The sequence below is a fragment of the Chelonus insularis genome, unplaced genomic scaffold (assembly GCF_013357705.1).
Source record: "Chelonus insularis isolate UGA/USDA-ARS -01 unplaced genomic scaffold, ASM1335770v1 contig_25_pilon, whole genome shotgun sequence".
Lineage (NCBI taxonomy): Eukaryota > Metazoa > Arthropoda > Insecta > Hymenoptera > Braconidae > Chelonus > Chelonus insularis.
The window spans coordinates 2070324-2087956 of NW_023276451.1; the positions used below are offsets into that span (position 1 = coordinate 2070324).

Below are 17633 nucleotides of genomic sequence, written 5' to 3' on the forward strand. Positions count from 1 at the left end.
CTCACCGTTGGTGGAGTAAGATCACTCATTCTCGTCTTTAATCCCGGAGAAAGAATGTCAAAAAAAGTAAAGTTTCGTGCACTGTTCACTCACTTGAGTTGGGGTTTATGCACAATAGTCCACGAACATGTGCGTGAAGCTTGAGTGTCTTAGTGCGAATCTATGTTTATGGCTGTGTGTGTCTTGTTATCGAGTTATTATGAAGATGAAAAAAATGAAAAAAAAAACAATATTTAATCTAACCTAAAGTACGTGAAAGACGTCAGAACGTAACACATAGTATACAAGGAGTAGGTTAGATTTATCGGTGAAGAGGTCAAAGAAATAGAGAAACCATAAGAGCAATCAATAGGCCAGATGAGGAGTACGGCAGTGATCAGGAAACTATGATAGCAGATGCCCCTCTACTACCACCTGTTTCAGAAGAAAAATTATTGCCAGCCTTAGAGGAAGCAGCAGAAAGCATGGATTGCAAAGCTGAGATAGGAGAATCCAAAAGGCCAAGCTAGGGGAGCCAAGCACTCCAGAACACTATGTTCAAAGTTACAAACTGGACAAGAAAACAATGAAATATACAGCAATGGAAAGGACGCTAGTACAGGGTAAATATTGATTAACCACAAAGGAGCACTACAAATTGGCGTCAGCATCATCTGATAAGTTTCAAATTTTAGAAAGACAATATAAATCTCGTGCAATTGAAAATCAGTTTTGTTAGCTGTTGTTTAAATATTGTTCAGATAGTGACGAAAGTGTGCGGTAGAGAGCAGTTAGAATTAGAGTATAAGCTGAAATTTTATCGCTTCTCTGATACGTTTTAAATAAATGGGATCCGCAAATTTCAAGAATCTAACCAGCGTGGGACGATTTTGTGGAGAGCACGAAAGACTAAGACAGTTAACATGTGAAAGGTACCACTTTCTGAAGAATTATCCATTTTTTAATAATTCAGGTATGGAAGGAAAAGAGTTTATGCAATACAAAATAGCACAAATTGAATGTGTATTCGCTATGAGGGAGGAATATAAAAAAAGGTATAAATTTTACTGAACACAGATAAGGAGCTAGAATGAGAGTGGTATCAATAGTCAGTATTCTTCACGCAACCAGACAAGAAATTAATTGCAGACCGGTTGAACATAAACTCAATTGATCCTGATCAACATAAAGAAACGCAGACGAATACTTCCAACCGAAATTCGAACTTACCAAAAATGCAGAAAATTTCATATTTCTTTCGACATAAATGAGGACGTGTAAGATTTGATGAAAAAAGTGCAAGAAGTAGATAGCAGATTGAACCTCATCAAAGAGAAGCAACGTAAATTTAAGTAGTAGTTGTTTGTGTTTTGCAGAACAAAAAAAAAACAAAAAATATATAAGGATTGTTATTAATAGTGCCTGAATGCAAATCTATTTTCACGTATCAACAAGCTGTGTGTAACAACTACCTCAAGAATCGTAAAAAGTTTATAGACGTTATTAGAGACTGTAGTGTGAAGACGTGTACACCATTTGCCTTAACGATAAGTGCAATTGTAGTAGCAAGTAGAAAAAGTAATAATAAAGGAAATATATGATGATATGTATATGCTGTGTGGATTGCTAAGAGAATATAATCGTATGTTATATAAGAATCTTTATCATGATCAACAATAATCTCCGAGAGGAATAACTGAAAATTAACACTCAATGTAAGTGATTACAAGGGTTAAAAGACGCTCGGACAGTGACCATTGAGGCCCTAATGCTTCGTTCTTGAACAGAGAGGTTTGATACAATCTGAAATTCTTTCGTATTGATTTGCACTGAAAAAGGGGTAATAATATTATATAGAATACGACAACTAATTTCAGACTTATATTCGACAATTTTTTCAGATTTCATCGATGATATATTATGAAAACGTTTTGAGATCGATTGAGAAGGATTTTGTAATACCAACCAAATGGTATCATAACTGTAAAATAATAAGCACGCAATAGTGAGATCAAAGATCTCAAAAAATTGGCGGAAAATAAAAAAATGAGGTGACATATATCTCCCTTGGACGGTAAAGAACAATAAATATCCTATAAAGTATCGTTCAGTTCTGCATAACTGAAAAGTTATTAATAAATATGTCTAGTAAGAAGAAGTTGTTAGTAGAAGAAAAACTTAATGATACGTATATTTTCACGCCTGTGAATAGTTTTTTTTGAAGTTCTCATGTAATTCCACAGAATATAAAGTCACCCCAAGTTTCTGGCAATTATGTTTCTTGTTTTTTTAAATGTACTAAATTTTGTTTAAAAAAAAAACAGATGAAATAATTCATTTTTAATTCATAGTTTTAAATAATTGGCGTTCAATAATTTTAGGACTTTTTGCAATTTTATCATTGTTGTTATATATGCTTGGCACACTTTTTTGTACAACTCAGAAGAAAGGGGCTGTTTTTGATGTGATGATAGGTAGTTTTGATAATATCTTTTTCTTTTTTTTGCCTTCACAAAAGCAAATAGGGACTGCTCGCTACTTGCGCCATGTTACGTAACTTTTTACCCTTTTACTTTTTATGTCCCACTTTTCCTCTGTCATGATGCACTTGGCAGCGGACACATTCATACACGAAATTCTGCTTTAGCTCACCCTACAATTCTATGTTTTTTATACACCTAATTATTATATAGTCTATGGGCGAATCATACATACATCAGTCATATACTTTATATGTCAGCTTTTATTTGCAGCATCATTAATAACTTTTTATCCATTTATTGAGAAAATTTAGTTTTTAAGATTAAGAGTTGCAACTTACCTAATAAGTATTTCTATCATAGACGAGAGTTGAACATTGCGTATTTTTTCAAGTTGGCAGTACCAAATTTTATGATAAATGAACGCATTTATTACTTGCAAGGATTAAAACATCATTTTTGATGATGAAGCTAAATAAAATTCATTTAATTGATATGGATTATTATGGATATTTCAAATGATTTACTACATAGAGAGATTAAGAATACGCTTGATAAAAATATGGCAGCACTTATTTTACAGAAAGGTATGGTATGAAAATAATTTATATTGAATGAAATTGAGTTTTATTTCATTTAATGTCTACGTTTATTTTATCTTAATAAAATAATAAATTTAAGTAATTATAAATTTGAGTTTAGTTGTTTACATAATAAAAATTAACCTTTTATTAAGTTAGCCAATTATATAGTTCATTACCTGATTCTTTACATGAGTAATACAATTCATAACCTATCATTCAACAAGTAACTCCTTATCATGTAGAAGCGCATATTTATTATAATTTTACACTATACATTGATACTATTTTCATTTAATCTAGAAATTATTTTTATTAATTTAACAGAAACTCATCGCCGTCAAATGGAAACATATAGGAATATTCGAAACGATAAGATTACGGAAGTAGGAGATGAAATAAGTTTAGATGAAGATAAAGGTGGGCCAGCACGAATACAAAATGATTATGAGAAAGTAATTCCTTAATATTCCAATGAAGAATTCTATTCTCATTTCCGAATGTGGTGGGAAGTGTTTAAGGTGATTACTACGAATTCATCTAATATCTTTCAATCATTTTTATATATATTCATATGTAGTATGTATTCTATACATACTTGCAGAAACTGGTTGATACTATTGAGGCATATCCACCATGGGAGAATGCTAGGATGCCTTTGAAAAAAGAAATTAACATTACCATATGGATTCTTGTAACGCCAAACAGCATTAGATCAGTTGATAATCGATTTGATGTTGCTGAAAGCAACGCACATTTGGTCATGATGGAAAACTCAGTAATTTTACGTCATCTATTACCAGTGTATGAAAAATGGCCAGATCCAAATAAGTTAGATGATAACGAGGCAGTGAGTATTAAAAATTAATCAAGTACATATATATACAATTTACATGGCTGATAAATCAAAATATTGATTTCTAGGCGTTTAGACAGCGGTCAGAATTTCCATAAGTTGTTGGTGCGATTGACAGGTGTCTTAAAAAAATAAAGCAACCTCCTGGTAATGCTAACGATTATAATAACCAGAAAAGCTTTTATTCCATCGTTTTACAAAGAAAATGCATAATTTTGGGTTTCATTATAAATTTTGATGGTGAACTCTTACAGGATTATGTGACCACCGCAGAAAGTATATTTATTTACTGACATTTAGACCCGGACAAGTACATGATGCTGGCATTTTTTGCGGTTCAAGCTTAATTAACGATTGATAGACAACAATAATCCGTTATTACCACCTCATCATCACTTTCTAGGAGATTGTGGGTATTCGAAATCAATAAATGTTTTAACTCCATTTAGAGATAATGGGTTTCTATTAGCAGAACAGACGAGATATAATATGAAACATGTGTCAACACGTTCTGTGATAGAAAGAGCATTCTGTTTTTTCACAAGTGAATTCAGAAGACTTTTTGATTTCGATGGACAATCTATAGAAATGACTAATGTGATGCTCGCATAAACTAATTGATAATGAAAATGCTGTACCAAAACAAAATGATGTCATGAAAAGTTGTAAAACCTTTTTATATTTATGAATAATATCCACTAAGTCAATGTATTTATATTTCTTATCTTTGTATATGCTTTTAATTAAAAAAATCATATAATATATCTAGGCTTGTCTAACTTTGATTCCATAAAGATTTATTAAATTCCAATAGAATGATTTCACTTGTAATAAACGTAATTATTGTAAGTACTGTCTAAAATTATACCATTCACAAATACCTTTTTTCGCAATTATACGTTCAATTTATTAACATTCTAAAACGTTTTTCTTCTTGAAACTATGCACGGTAACTCAAATTTTAACATTCTTCATTTTTTACCCTAAACCAATAAATCAGGCAGTTACTTTACTGGTAATTGTGATATACTATTCAAACGAATCATCATGATCTGTAGTGCCGACTACCACATTCATCAATTCGGTTTCTTTAAAAATATCTTTATTTAATACCCGCCTTATTGATAAGTTGATCAATTTCAAAACGAAATTTTATCTACTCTAATAGGAATATCTCAATTCCCTTTATAATTAGTCTATTTCAAAAAGTTACTTGGAACTTTATGTAATTTCATCAGAGTTACAACTAATGGAATTATAATACAAATTATTGAAAACGATCAAGCACCACTCTGATATACTAATAATTTCTAGTTCCTTTTTTTTCCTTTTTTTATTAGGAATAAATAAATCTTATAAACATAGGAATAAATCTAAATAATAAAACGTTTTTTAAAGTCCATGCGTACCGCCATCGTAGCCTAAGTGGTAACGTGCCAGCCTGGCGCACTATGGGTAGCGGATTCGATTCCCGGCCGAGACAAGACCCACTTATAATATAGTCTTATCTCTGACCACGATGAACGAATAAAATAATAATGTAGATTATTTTTTTTTTACTGTTAATTCGTCCCGCCGCTCTTGCACTGAACCACGGGACCATTTAACTGAATCCAAAGAAATGGTAAAGGCCGTCGTTACATAGTTAGAGATTGGTACAGCCTGGCCTCATGGCAAAATTGTAGAAGCCGTTCCGTCCCGACCATTGCAAGCATGAGTACGTCGGTTCTAAAGTTCCCTTATAGGTGCTGATTTGGTTTTCTTAGCCCCAAACAGTCCCTTATCATGAGGACAGGTGTCTCTTTTTCCTTGCCACACCATCGGCACGTGGATATCGCCACGCGTCTCATGTGACGTCGAGTTAACCAGCGCCCTGTGATGTCACCCACGACTACTCTTAGCCTTCTCTTATCTTGTTCGATCAGGTCCCTGCTAATTTGAGCTGTAGGTTTATTAATGAACGCTTTGGTGTTTGCTGGTAAACCTCCTGTCCAGCATCTTGTCCTTCAACGCTTTCACAAGATCCTCGGGAGCGTTAATCTCCACTGGGCCCTTGCCACCGCCACGGCAAGCATTTAGACGAACCAGCCTTCCAGCTTGAGTGTTGCCGCATATGCCGCGGTGACTCGGTACCTTTAGCAGCTTTAGAACCCTCCTGAGACTGTCCACGAGTTTTGAACAGGTAGCCATCTGCGAAAGAACCGTTGAAGCAGTATAGCTGTTACTGCAGACATAAATATGGTGCCCAGTGCATTCAGTTCTGAAGCGTTCTGGCCCAGGGTGGAAGATTTCCCCACCCGTAGTGTGACGCATCGGATTTCGGCTCCGGCCTCTCCCCTCTTGATCTTCGCCCCATCCACATACCAGACAGGTCCCTCGGGAGTAAGCGATATCTCGCCTTCTTTTATCCAGGTCCGTCTGTCCAGGGAAATGACTACCTATCCGTGTGAAAACTCTAGCCTCCTAGGTCAGTAGTCGACTTTTTTGCTGCCGAGTGCCGTGGAGTCCTCTGAAGCCAAAATCGCAACTTGCCGTGCTCGAAAGCTCCTCCACTGTCTATGACTCCTCAAGCAGATGGCCGCTTTCTCGCTAATGCTCCTACCATAAGTTCCAGCAAAGGGATGCTTAGTAGGCAGCTCATAGCGAGGGTTGGGGTCATCCTCAGAGCTCCCGTTATACCCAGCAGTGCTGCTTTATAGACTTTGCTTAATTACCTCTTGCAGACGTCCCTCCTGACGGAAAACCACCATACTATGGAGGCGTAGGTTAGTTGGGCAACCACGACAGCTGTGTACAGCCATTTCATTGATTTTGGCTTTGAACTCCATGTGGTACTAAACATTCTGCTGCAGGTCGAGAAGGTAGCCGTGGCCTTTTTTCAACCTGCTTGTCCACGTGCGCCCTTTAATACAGCTTACTATCCAAGGTTACTTCGAGGTAGAGTACTGTTTCCGAACATTACAGCTGTTTGCCAAAGACGGGGGGAGACCAGTTTAGTTTTTCTAGGATTGACCCTGAGCCCCGGTGCCTGGCGCCATCTTTCGACGACGTTGAAGGCCATCGACATCCTAAGAGACAGATTTCCCAAATCGTCGCCTTTGACCATGATGACTACGTCATTAGCATATCCTTGAACGCTGAAACTAGCCTTTTTCACGTTCGTAAGAAGTTCGTCCACCACCAGGATCCAGCGCAAGGGAGGATAGGACACCTCCCTGCGGACAGCCACTGGCAACTGCAGCTCGAACTTCCGTAACTCCTAAATAAGCGATGGTCGCACTATCGGCGAGTAAGTTCATGGACTATCGTGCAAGCGTAGCGTCTGCTCCGAAGTTCCGAATGGCCTCCCCCATAGTTTCGAAGGGTATGTTATCAAACGCTCCCTCTATGTCTAAGAAGACTCTAATTGCCGGCCTGTTTGGTAGGTGTGTTGTGCTGAGTACGAGGGCCTAGAGCACAGTGCGCTCTCCTTAAGGTAACAGTCTTTCGGACGAAGGAGCTTAGACTTATGGGCCTGAAGACCTTTGTCTGGTCGTAGCGGTCCTTCCCCATTTTGGGTATGAATACCACCGTGACTGTCCGCCAAGCCTTAGGTATGTAACCCATGGCAAGGCAAGATCGGTTAATATGTACCAGTCTGCGCCATAGTCGCTCCCCGCCCATTTGCGGCAGAACCGGATGTACTCCGTCTGTGCCTGAACTTTTATAGCGATCAAAGGTACCGACTGCATTTTACCCGATCGTAGGTCACCGCTCGCCTGGCGGTTTCCTAGGTGGCCCTTACGAGCCTACCTGGTCTAACGGCATCGCTTGTGGTTTTTTGCACCGGCGTCGATCCCGGAAAGTGCGTTTTGATGAGGAGCTCCAGTATGCCCTGATGATCGTCGACCATCTCTCCTTCCGGAGATTCTAAGCCTCGGAGCGCCACGTTCCTGCTGGGAGTAAGCAGCTTGCAGATTCGGGCCACTTCAGGTAGGGCCTCCAGTCTCTTACAAAAGCTTCTCCAGACTTGCCTCTTTACTGACTTGACCATAAACCTGAATTTCCTCCGTGGAATTTTATATTCAGTCCATATCTGATCTGAGTTTTTGTTAATGAAATTTCCATTATATGCAGATAGTAAATTTTTTTATTCAAGAAAGGTGAAAGTTATTACTTTTTCCATGAAGTTTTAATATATATTGGTTTTTGAATGTAAAAGGTTACAAAGATTTGCTTTTATAATTAAAAACAAATCATTAGCCCATGGTACACATACTTGGTCCAGCCTATTCGAGTAACACCTTTGAAATTTTTTTATTTTAAATAATGAATTCTGACCTCAAGCTGTTTGTCAAGAACCAAATATAATTAATTATAATTTACAAACTAAAGCTAAAATACTCCTTGTGGAAAAAATGTTTTATTTCGGTCCTTTGGTGCAAAATATACTTTTTTTCATAACTCGTCAATTATAATAAGCAAGTTATAAATGTCTCGAAAACATGCCATCAGACATCGAGGTATGACGCGTATGATTTTTCGTGATTTTCCTAAAAATTCAAACATAAACCTTTTTTTCTTAACCGTGAGCATAATAACTCATATTAATTTGTAACTATCACCATTCCAATAGTCTTGTATATTGACCTAAATTTTCTTGACAGAACGAACAAACAATCAAAAATTTGTAATCTTTTATTCAAACGGCCTGTCTCATTATAAATATTGATTTTAAATGTGTGACATTATGTGTTTATAGAGATTATGTATTTTCTAACATTCATAATGATTTTACATAGGAGGGGCATTCTGTTTACTACACAAATAGAAAAAAGTTTTCCGGTTTATTGGAAATACACAAACGAAACATTTGTTTTTATTGTAACATGAACTCCCCTACTGTGAGCCAATTTTGCCCACCACTATAATAGTAGCAATAAAGTTTTAGGGTAATTATATACTTTCCAACGCCACTTGATCCACCCCGTCTACACAGTTTCATACAGGCACGCTTTTCGGGAAAAGTAGTTTTTTCTTGCGACCAGGACTCGAACCTGTATTCCCCAAGTTCATGCATAAGGTGCTTTACCACTTAAGCTATCGCAATGCTTTCAATTACTATTTTCCTAGATGGACCTATACTCATCGTTATCCGACAAGAACTCCGCCGTACCTCTTATAGCCTTAAATTGAAGTAAAATAAATGAATCGCTCAATGAGCACACAGGGCCTGGGGTCATTAAATATATATTTATCAAATTTGTCACTCTACAATTATTATATTACATAATTTATGAAAAATAGGTTGATAATACATAATTTTTTTGGTTTACCAAAACATCGTGATTAAATTATAACATAAAGCGTATACAGTGTATTGAAAAATATGCAATCCATAATTAATAATAATTGTTTTATGTATTACAAAATTGAATATTACCCAAGGTTTAATTCGTAAATAATTAATTCCGAAAAAATTTCTAGTCGGCTTTTTATTTATTTCATTCTTTCACGTAAGATCGATAAATAATAAAAGATGTTCTTTTGAAATTTATTTTCATCTGTCAGCATCTTTAATTTATTTACAGCACACATTTACAGTAGAATAACTTGAATTTCTCGTGATTATCTCGAATTCGATTATATATTATAAATGCTGTAGTATTGAATGTAGACGTTTGTTCCGAATTTTTTCTCATTGTGAGCAATGATAACAGCAAGGCACGTTGATCGAAATCGAAGTGATACCAATCTTTCCAACGAGGTAACGGAATTAAGTCTGTCAAATAATATAGCCTGAGTAGCCACATAAACGAAAAATTGACGGTAGACACACGTATGTTGCTCTAAGTTTGTCATTCACGTTCGTATTTGCCGTTTTTCTGAGGCAGACAGACGTAAGATGTTCGTCAAAAAAATGAACGGCAATCTGTTGCAGAAAAAAACAGACATACGTAAGTCTGACGAAACTCCTGACGTCTAGACTCGCTACTAGGAAGGGTGTATTCTTTTCTTTTTACGATCTATACTACGATACTAGCTTATTCTTGCGGTTGCGTTCGAGTAGATGCTTTTTGACTAGTATGAACAGTAAGACAGTAAGACAATTCTAAAAAAATGATCAACAAGAGAATTAGTCAAATTTTCCTATGCCTTATGAATAATTTACAATAGAATAAGGTAGCCTGTAACCATCTCACCTTCCTCCTCTGCGTGCCTGGAATGTTTAGTTGCAATCGGATTAGATGCTTTGGAGATAACCATGGACAGATATACAGACAGACACCAGAAATTTATGGATAAGTTGTAAATAAACATTATTATTCATATGCAAAAATTTATTCAACTTATGTTTCACATAGTTTATATTAAAAAATAAGCTATAAGTAAATAATATTATACATATTTTTTATGAATATTATCAAATAAAAGATATAAACCGTTCATTCGTTCAGTTTACACATTAGGATCATACCTATATATATATATATATATACATATGCATATTGTGACGATATTTTTATACTGGGGTAGGTGTACTGAATTTTCACCTTCCTCCAGGACACTATTTCACCAGCTAACATCCCTAATGCGCTTTAAAAAAGTATGAACGACGAGTGCCAAATTATTTTTAATCGCCAGAATAACTTAACTGGTAAAACTTACGGCTAAATTCCAAAATCTTAAACCTAGACCAAAACTTTTAACTAATTTTAAATCACAATCTATGCTAATTAGCACTTTTTAATTTTTTGGAGGCAAATATCTGAAAAAATAGGATAAAAAAAATACTAGTGAGGTGACAGAAATCATTGTTAGACAGTAAAGAACAAAAAATGTCTTATGAAGTATCGTTGATTTCTGCCTAACTGCAAAGTTATGTATGGAAATGTACGGGCTCAAGCAGGCAAAAATTGTTTATAATAAAAAAATTTGATGACGGGTACATTTTTTTTGCCTGCTAACAATTTCGTTAGAATCCTCGTGCAATTTTACATAAAAATAACCTCGGTTCCAAACTAGAGGTTCAATTTGCTCATGGTTCCATGCGTCTTCATCCGTTGACAAAATATCCCCGACAAAATTTCCCTGACAAAATATCCTTAGACAAAATATCCCCACGACTAATTATCCTCAAGACAAAAAACCCAATTGTCTTTAAAAACACGTGGTTTTGAATTTTTAACACCCCCCCCCCTCGAACATTCTATCACATTTATCCGGTACTAAATTATTGGTCGATATCGACCAACTATATCGACCATCGATACACTCTTTTATCAATATAGTTACACCATCTCATGTACTTTGTCCTAGCATACTACATTCCGCCATTTGCATTTACTATTTGCTCCAAAATTTCTTTTTGTGATAGTTTATTTGTGATTTTTGACATTCAACAATAATAAAATTCATTTCATAGTTACTATCAATAAGATATTTGTTATTATTCAAAACCATTATTACACCACTATGCCCTTAACATTCACATTATCCCAAAAAGGGAATAAACTATTATTACATGACGGTATGTTATATTCAAAAAAAACAGTCAATAAAACCAATATTTCATGGCGTTGTGCATCTGACGTCAATTGCAACCTAATCATTCACACCGATAGCGACCAAAAAACAGGTAATTTTTCTTTTTATTACTTCTTCCACCCTAATTACATAATGTATTGATATCTTAACCTACACTGCAAACCACCACATTTTAAGCAAAACCACATTCACTTCATATTTATCATTTTTTCATTATCAGGTAATATTATTGGCACACCACCCACTCATAACCATGCTGGAAACGCGGCTCTCGTTAAAACCAAACTCATCAAAGCTCAAATTATCAAAAAAGCTAAAAAAAGTGACATAAAAGCAGCAACTATCGTTTCACGTGCCTTACGTGGTGTCTTATCACCAGTTACTGCTTTGATGCCTAAACAAGAATCATTATCTCGGACTGTCAACCGCATTCGACTCAAAAATAATCCACAACCACTCGTCATATCATCTCGAGGTGATTTGCAGTTGTCTTCTGACCTCACACAAACACACAGTAATGAATTATTTTTGCTGCACGATAGCGGTGGGAACAAGAAACGTTTTTTAATGTTCACAACAGCAAAAAACTTAAATTATTTATCAAGATGCCAACACTGGCTTGGTGATGGTACATTCAAAAGTGTACCTCACATCTTTGCACAACTATATTCCATCCACGGCTATGTAAAAGAGAAATCTATACCACTTGTCTACATATTATCACCGGATAAATCTAAAAGCACTTACACCAAATTTTTGACAGTATTGAGAGCAAATTTACCGAATTTTTCACCACAACGCATTATTGTAGACTTTGAAGAAGCTTTCATTCAATCTTTCAAGACAATATATCCAAACGTGAAAATTTCTGGATGTAACTTCCATTTTAATCAATGTGTGTGGCGGCACATCCAATCTTGTGGTTTACAAAAGTTATATAATAACGATATTATATTTGCCACCAACATACATTTACTCACAGCGTCAGCTTTTATACCTTCTAGAGATGTCATTGAAGGTTATGAATGGATTGTCTCAACTGATTACTATGACCGTCACAGTGATATATTGGATGAATTTCTCAACTACTTCGAAACTACATGGATTGGCAAGACTCGTCATAATAAAAAAAAAAGAGAAAAACCTAAATTTGACATTAAGCTATGGAACGCCTACCGAGCAGTGACAGAAGATCTTCTACGTTCGAATAATCCAATAGAAGGATGGCATAACAGTTTAAACCGTCGTGTCGCTACTTCTCATGCCTCTATTCCACAATTTTTAAATGCTCTAAAAAATGAACAAGTGAAGACGGAATTACTTATGACTCAGCTGAATACCGGGTTAAATGTTTCTACACGCCGTAAAGCGTATCGTGATTACGATACACGACTCAAAAATGTAATATTACACTACACTCCAGATGATAAACTTACATATCTCAAAAATGTTGCTAAAATTATTTCTCTCAACACGAATTAATGGTGACTTATTACTTAATTACCTTTTAGTTTAAACAATAACATTCTAAAAACTCATTATTTAGTTTCTCTCTCACTTAACTGTTGTAACTTAATTATTTAAATAACTATATCACTTGATCTGTGATTTATGCCAATGATTCATTACGTGATTAATTTCTTAGATTTAGTTTTATTCTTATAACACTCAATGATTAAAATAATATTTTTTATAATTAATAATTAAATAAAATTCTATTATTGATGTTAATATTCAAAAAGTTTTTATTTTATCCTAGAGAACATTTTTATACACGTAGACATTTTATCTGGGGATATTTTGTACCAAAGTTATTTAGTCTGAGGATATTTTGTCAGGGAAATTTTGTCGGGGATATTTTGTCAGAGGATATAAACGCCTGATACCTTTGCTCATACCCTTTTTTTTTATTGCACCGCTACTAGACTGCACTCGGCCAGATATTATCTATTGTTATTATTATAATTATTGCCATCATTCTTATTAATACACACATTTATGAAAAAAAAAGCATAAAATTGAAAAAAAAAGTACACACAACTCGACTCGAACGCAGCATGCACACGTTTGACTAACCTAAGAGAATTTGATTCTCTATAAAATAAATTCGAGTAGACTGCACAAAACTGGAGAATCGCCTGTTCCACTAACAAGAGGTAGGCCTGAAGTCGACTGACGCCACTAGTGCTCAAACGTGTGCTTGTTGGAGTCACTCGGGCTGTAGGGTTGTCTACAAGGCCATGAGGGAACTACTTTTCGACGATTCTTCCAGTGACTTTACTGAAGCACCGGTAGACGAATCCGGCAGTAGACAAAATTAAATATTTTTGGACTCACTGACTTGAGGCGTACAAGTCAGAACACAATGATTTATTCGTCACGTTTTATTGGAATTATATTTGTTCCATTATCGTTAGATGCATCTTCAATATGAATTGAATTTTTGGTCCGAAAAAATTATTTCATTTTGAAGATTCGAACCTACATCTACGCGCACGCTATGACGTGAACCTACGGTAAAACTTGCTTAGTTATTCTAATACATTTTTAGTAAACAAGAATACTCGAATAAGAAGAGAGACAACAACAGTCGAATATATTTATCGGTATTCATCTTTTACTTTACGGCGAATGATGTCGACTTTCCAATATTCAGAAATTTACACAGAAATAATAAATTTTTGCAACTCAATATGAAACAGATAAAATTCCTTTCCTATAAAGTTTCATTTCAATCCACTGAAATGATTCAATCCAGAATTTCTTTCCGTTATCCGTGAAGGTTTTATAACTCTTGAATAATATCCATAATCCTTTAAAGACAATTTTAATTCTATTATTTATTTGAAATCACCATTATCATTTTCACCCGCTACGGAAGTCGTTACGAGCCCTACTATTGTTCTCCGTGAATACATTAAAATTGTAAAATTTAAACATTTGAATAATGTAAATTTTATACATTGACGCACGGGATTTTTTTAAGGGTACGAACGAAACGGCAACATGAAAAAATGTCTTACATGAACGTTACTTTATTGCTACATTATGTATACATAAATAGGATTGAATGTTATTTGAAGAAGGCTGATCGGTGAATTTTTACGAAAATTAGAGCGATTTAAATAATTAATTGTTCATAAAAATAATTAAAGAATTGATGAACAAATTTTTTTATCCTCTAATAATATAGTTTAATATCTCATGTTTCGTGAAAAAATCGCAATAAAGTGAGATTCGTTAATTATTTTTTATTAATTTTCTTAGTCTCGACTAAAATTTCTGCCAATAGTAAAGCTTCAGTCGCGAAGAACATTTTATCTATCATAGATATGAACAAAAATGTTGAGTACATTTTTTATCAAAATTGTATCCTAAACAACTTTATTCGAAACTTTTCTTTATATCTACGTTCGAAATCGAGAAATTAGCGATTTAGGTCGGGAGAGGGGGGGGGTCGCGATTTACTCTCTTCCTATATGCGTGCCGACAATTTTTTACCTACTCCATCGTATTTCTCGCGATATTTCCGATCTACTGATTTCTAAATCATTAGTTCGGCCATCGCAAACCAAAATCATGCCCTTTTTCTCATTTGACTGGACTAAACTACATAAGAGAAGGCTAAGAGTAATCGTAGGCGCCATCACAAGACACTGGCTAACTCGACGTCACATGAGGATGCTGGGACTCGTAGAGAAATCCACATGCCGGTGGTGTTGCAAGGAAAACGAGACACTTCTTTACATGATAATCGACTGTTCAGGAATAAAAAAATCTTGGAACCGACGTACCCATTCTTGCAATGGTCGGGACGGACAGGCTTTTTCAATCATGTTATGAGGTCGGGCTGTACTAACTCATAACCACGGAACGACCGCCTTCACCATATATTTGGACCCAGTACGATGGCCTCGTGGCTCCGTGCAGGCGAGGCGGGACGAATTTACTATTGAAAAAAAAAGAAACAATGAAATATTATTGTATTATTTTTTTTTTCCCAAGGATTGTAGAAATCGGGTTATTAGATATTTACAGAACGTTATTTCGTTTTAATTTTTGTCGTCGTTATTATTCATTTATATTTAAATCTTTCTGTTCAATTTGACATGGCCATTGATAGAAGTACTTTTGCTCTTATTTTTGCCACATCTACTCCGTCCTTTTGCTGCTCTCTATTGAGCCCTCGATTGACCTCCATGTCCCGTTTTTTCTGTAAGAAAAAATCACAATATATGAAAAGATACATTGTTTCAATGGTGTTATTAAATATCTCTTAATAACTAGTACATTGAAAATTTCAAATACTCGAAAAATTTATCAACTCGATTATTATACATCATGTGTATGATACAAAATAATTCGAAAACAAAACAATTATTCAATGCAATCAATAAATAATTTATTTCATTATCATATTTATTACTAGATTACTAATTATTCAGTTATTCAAAATTTATCCTCAAATTAGTTATTAATTGAGTAATCGGAAATTCCAGAACTTTGATTATTAATATTTTGTCATTTGGTAATTTCAAAATTTTACTATTCAATATTAAATTTTTCTATGATTTTTGAACTTTTATTCTTTATTGCTCATGAAGTAGTAATTTCAATAATTCAATTTTCTGCCAATTACTGATTGATATCATTTTTTTCTCTCGAGATAATCGAAGCGACAAATCATTTTGAATGCGTTCACAATGATAACTACATTTACCCACATTTAATCATAAGCGGAATCATTCACAATAAAACTCCTTTCTATTTTCTCAATCGTTGACTTATTTTCCATTATGTATGAATGTTTCCTTAAAATGCATTTTTCTTCTTGTGCCTGACTATAAATGCTGATTTTAATTGATAGACTGTTTTTAGCATAATCTGAATATTTCGTCAGTTGAAAATTACTTACACGACAACATCAAAGAATTTTTTGGTATTATTCCTATTTATTAATGGTAAAGAGCTTCGGATGGACTTTACGTCTCTTTATCTTGTTTTCGTAAAAAAAAGGCAGTTTATATTAATCGATGATTGTACATTTTGCATTTAACCCGTATTAAACACACATCGGTCCTTAATGATGACAATTCGGAATGCATATCCGATGTTACCCTTATAGTATTCTGACGTATTTTATACACACAACAATGGATTTTTTTCAGTTAATAGAGATTTAATTTCATATGTATTCACATTATCTTCCATATTTTAAAAATAAAAAGAGAGTTATCTGATTTTTTTTAATTCGTACTGCACCTATTGTAATAGACTAAAAATTATTCTCTACTAATTCATTTTATTTACGAAACGTTTTTTACGAAATGTTTGTTACAGCTCACACATGGGAGTAGCAGATTTTATGGATTATGACAACAGAGCTGAAGATGAGCATAAAGGATACATAACATATCAGCTATGCGAAAAAAAACTAGAGTTCTACTCATATTGCAGCTAATAATTCTTAAATGTTTATATTTACAGGTCGTATTCCTTTGTACTATTATTTCAAATACTAGCATGAAACATTGTAAACGAAGTTTTTCTCTAAAAAATAAAATCTAATTTGTATATACGCTGTTTCATATAATTACATACAACTTCGCTCAGTTTCTAAATATTGAAGACACATTACATTTACAAATTACTATACTGATAACATGGATTAACATTTATTTTTAAAAGTTACTTCCTTAGCGTATGTAACACCGTTTCGATATTTCCATTAAACTGAACATATACATTCAGACAAGTTTCTGATTTTCTCAACTAGTTTGAAGTAGTTGAAAAAAATCAGAAAATGGACGTTATTCGTGCTAACTGCTAAAAATTGTTCTGATAATTATAAAAAAAAGTCACTATATTAACAACAATGCAGTTGACGTGACTATACGTTTGTTGCTGATACAATGATGAGCAACTTTTATGATAACCATCCTGAATTAGTTGGATGAACTACTGAAAAACACTCGCATTGATTACGAAAATATCGTTTGATTTATTATGGTTGCATAGTTCAATCGACTACATTATTACAGTTGATGGAATGCATATGAAGTAGCCGATTAAGCTCATTCTTTTCTGTACGCTGATAGTTTTGGCAACTATCTTTTCGTAGTTATCGGCACTAGCATCTGTCTGTTACGGTAATTATCAAAATGTGATAATGTTAATTGAAAAAATATAGTTAAATAAAACATTCAATAA

At 34.4% G+C, this 17633-nt stretch overlaps 1 protein-coding gene across 3 annotated transcripts in view; it reads left to right on the top strand.

The window, feature by feature from the left end:
- Positions 1–16960, top strand: part of CARPB (Carbonic anhydrase-related protein B) — a 212854-nt gene extending 195894 nt beyond the window's left edge. For 2 of the 3 annotated variants that reach the window (XM_035079777.1, XM_035079778.1), the window contains one exon: positions 16764–16960. In XM_035079777.1, the coding sequence (XP_034935668.1) occupies positions 16764–16780 (17 nt within the window). In that variant the 3' untranslated portion in view covers positions 16781–16960. Of the gene's footprint in view, positions 1–2853; positions 3047–3367; positions 3562–3644; positions 3891–3964; positions 4497–16763 lie in introns of those variants that run through there. The other variant, XR_004690101.1, reaches the window with a different exon arrangement.
- Positions 16961–17633: the final 673 nt, after the last annotated feature.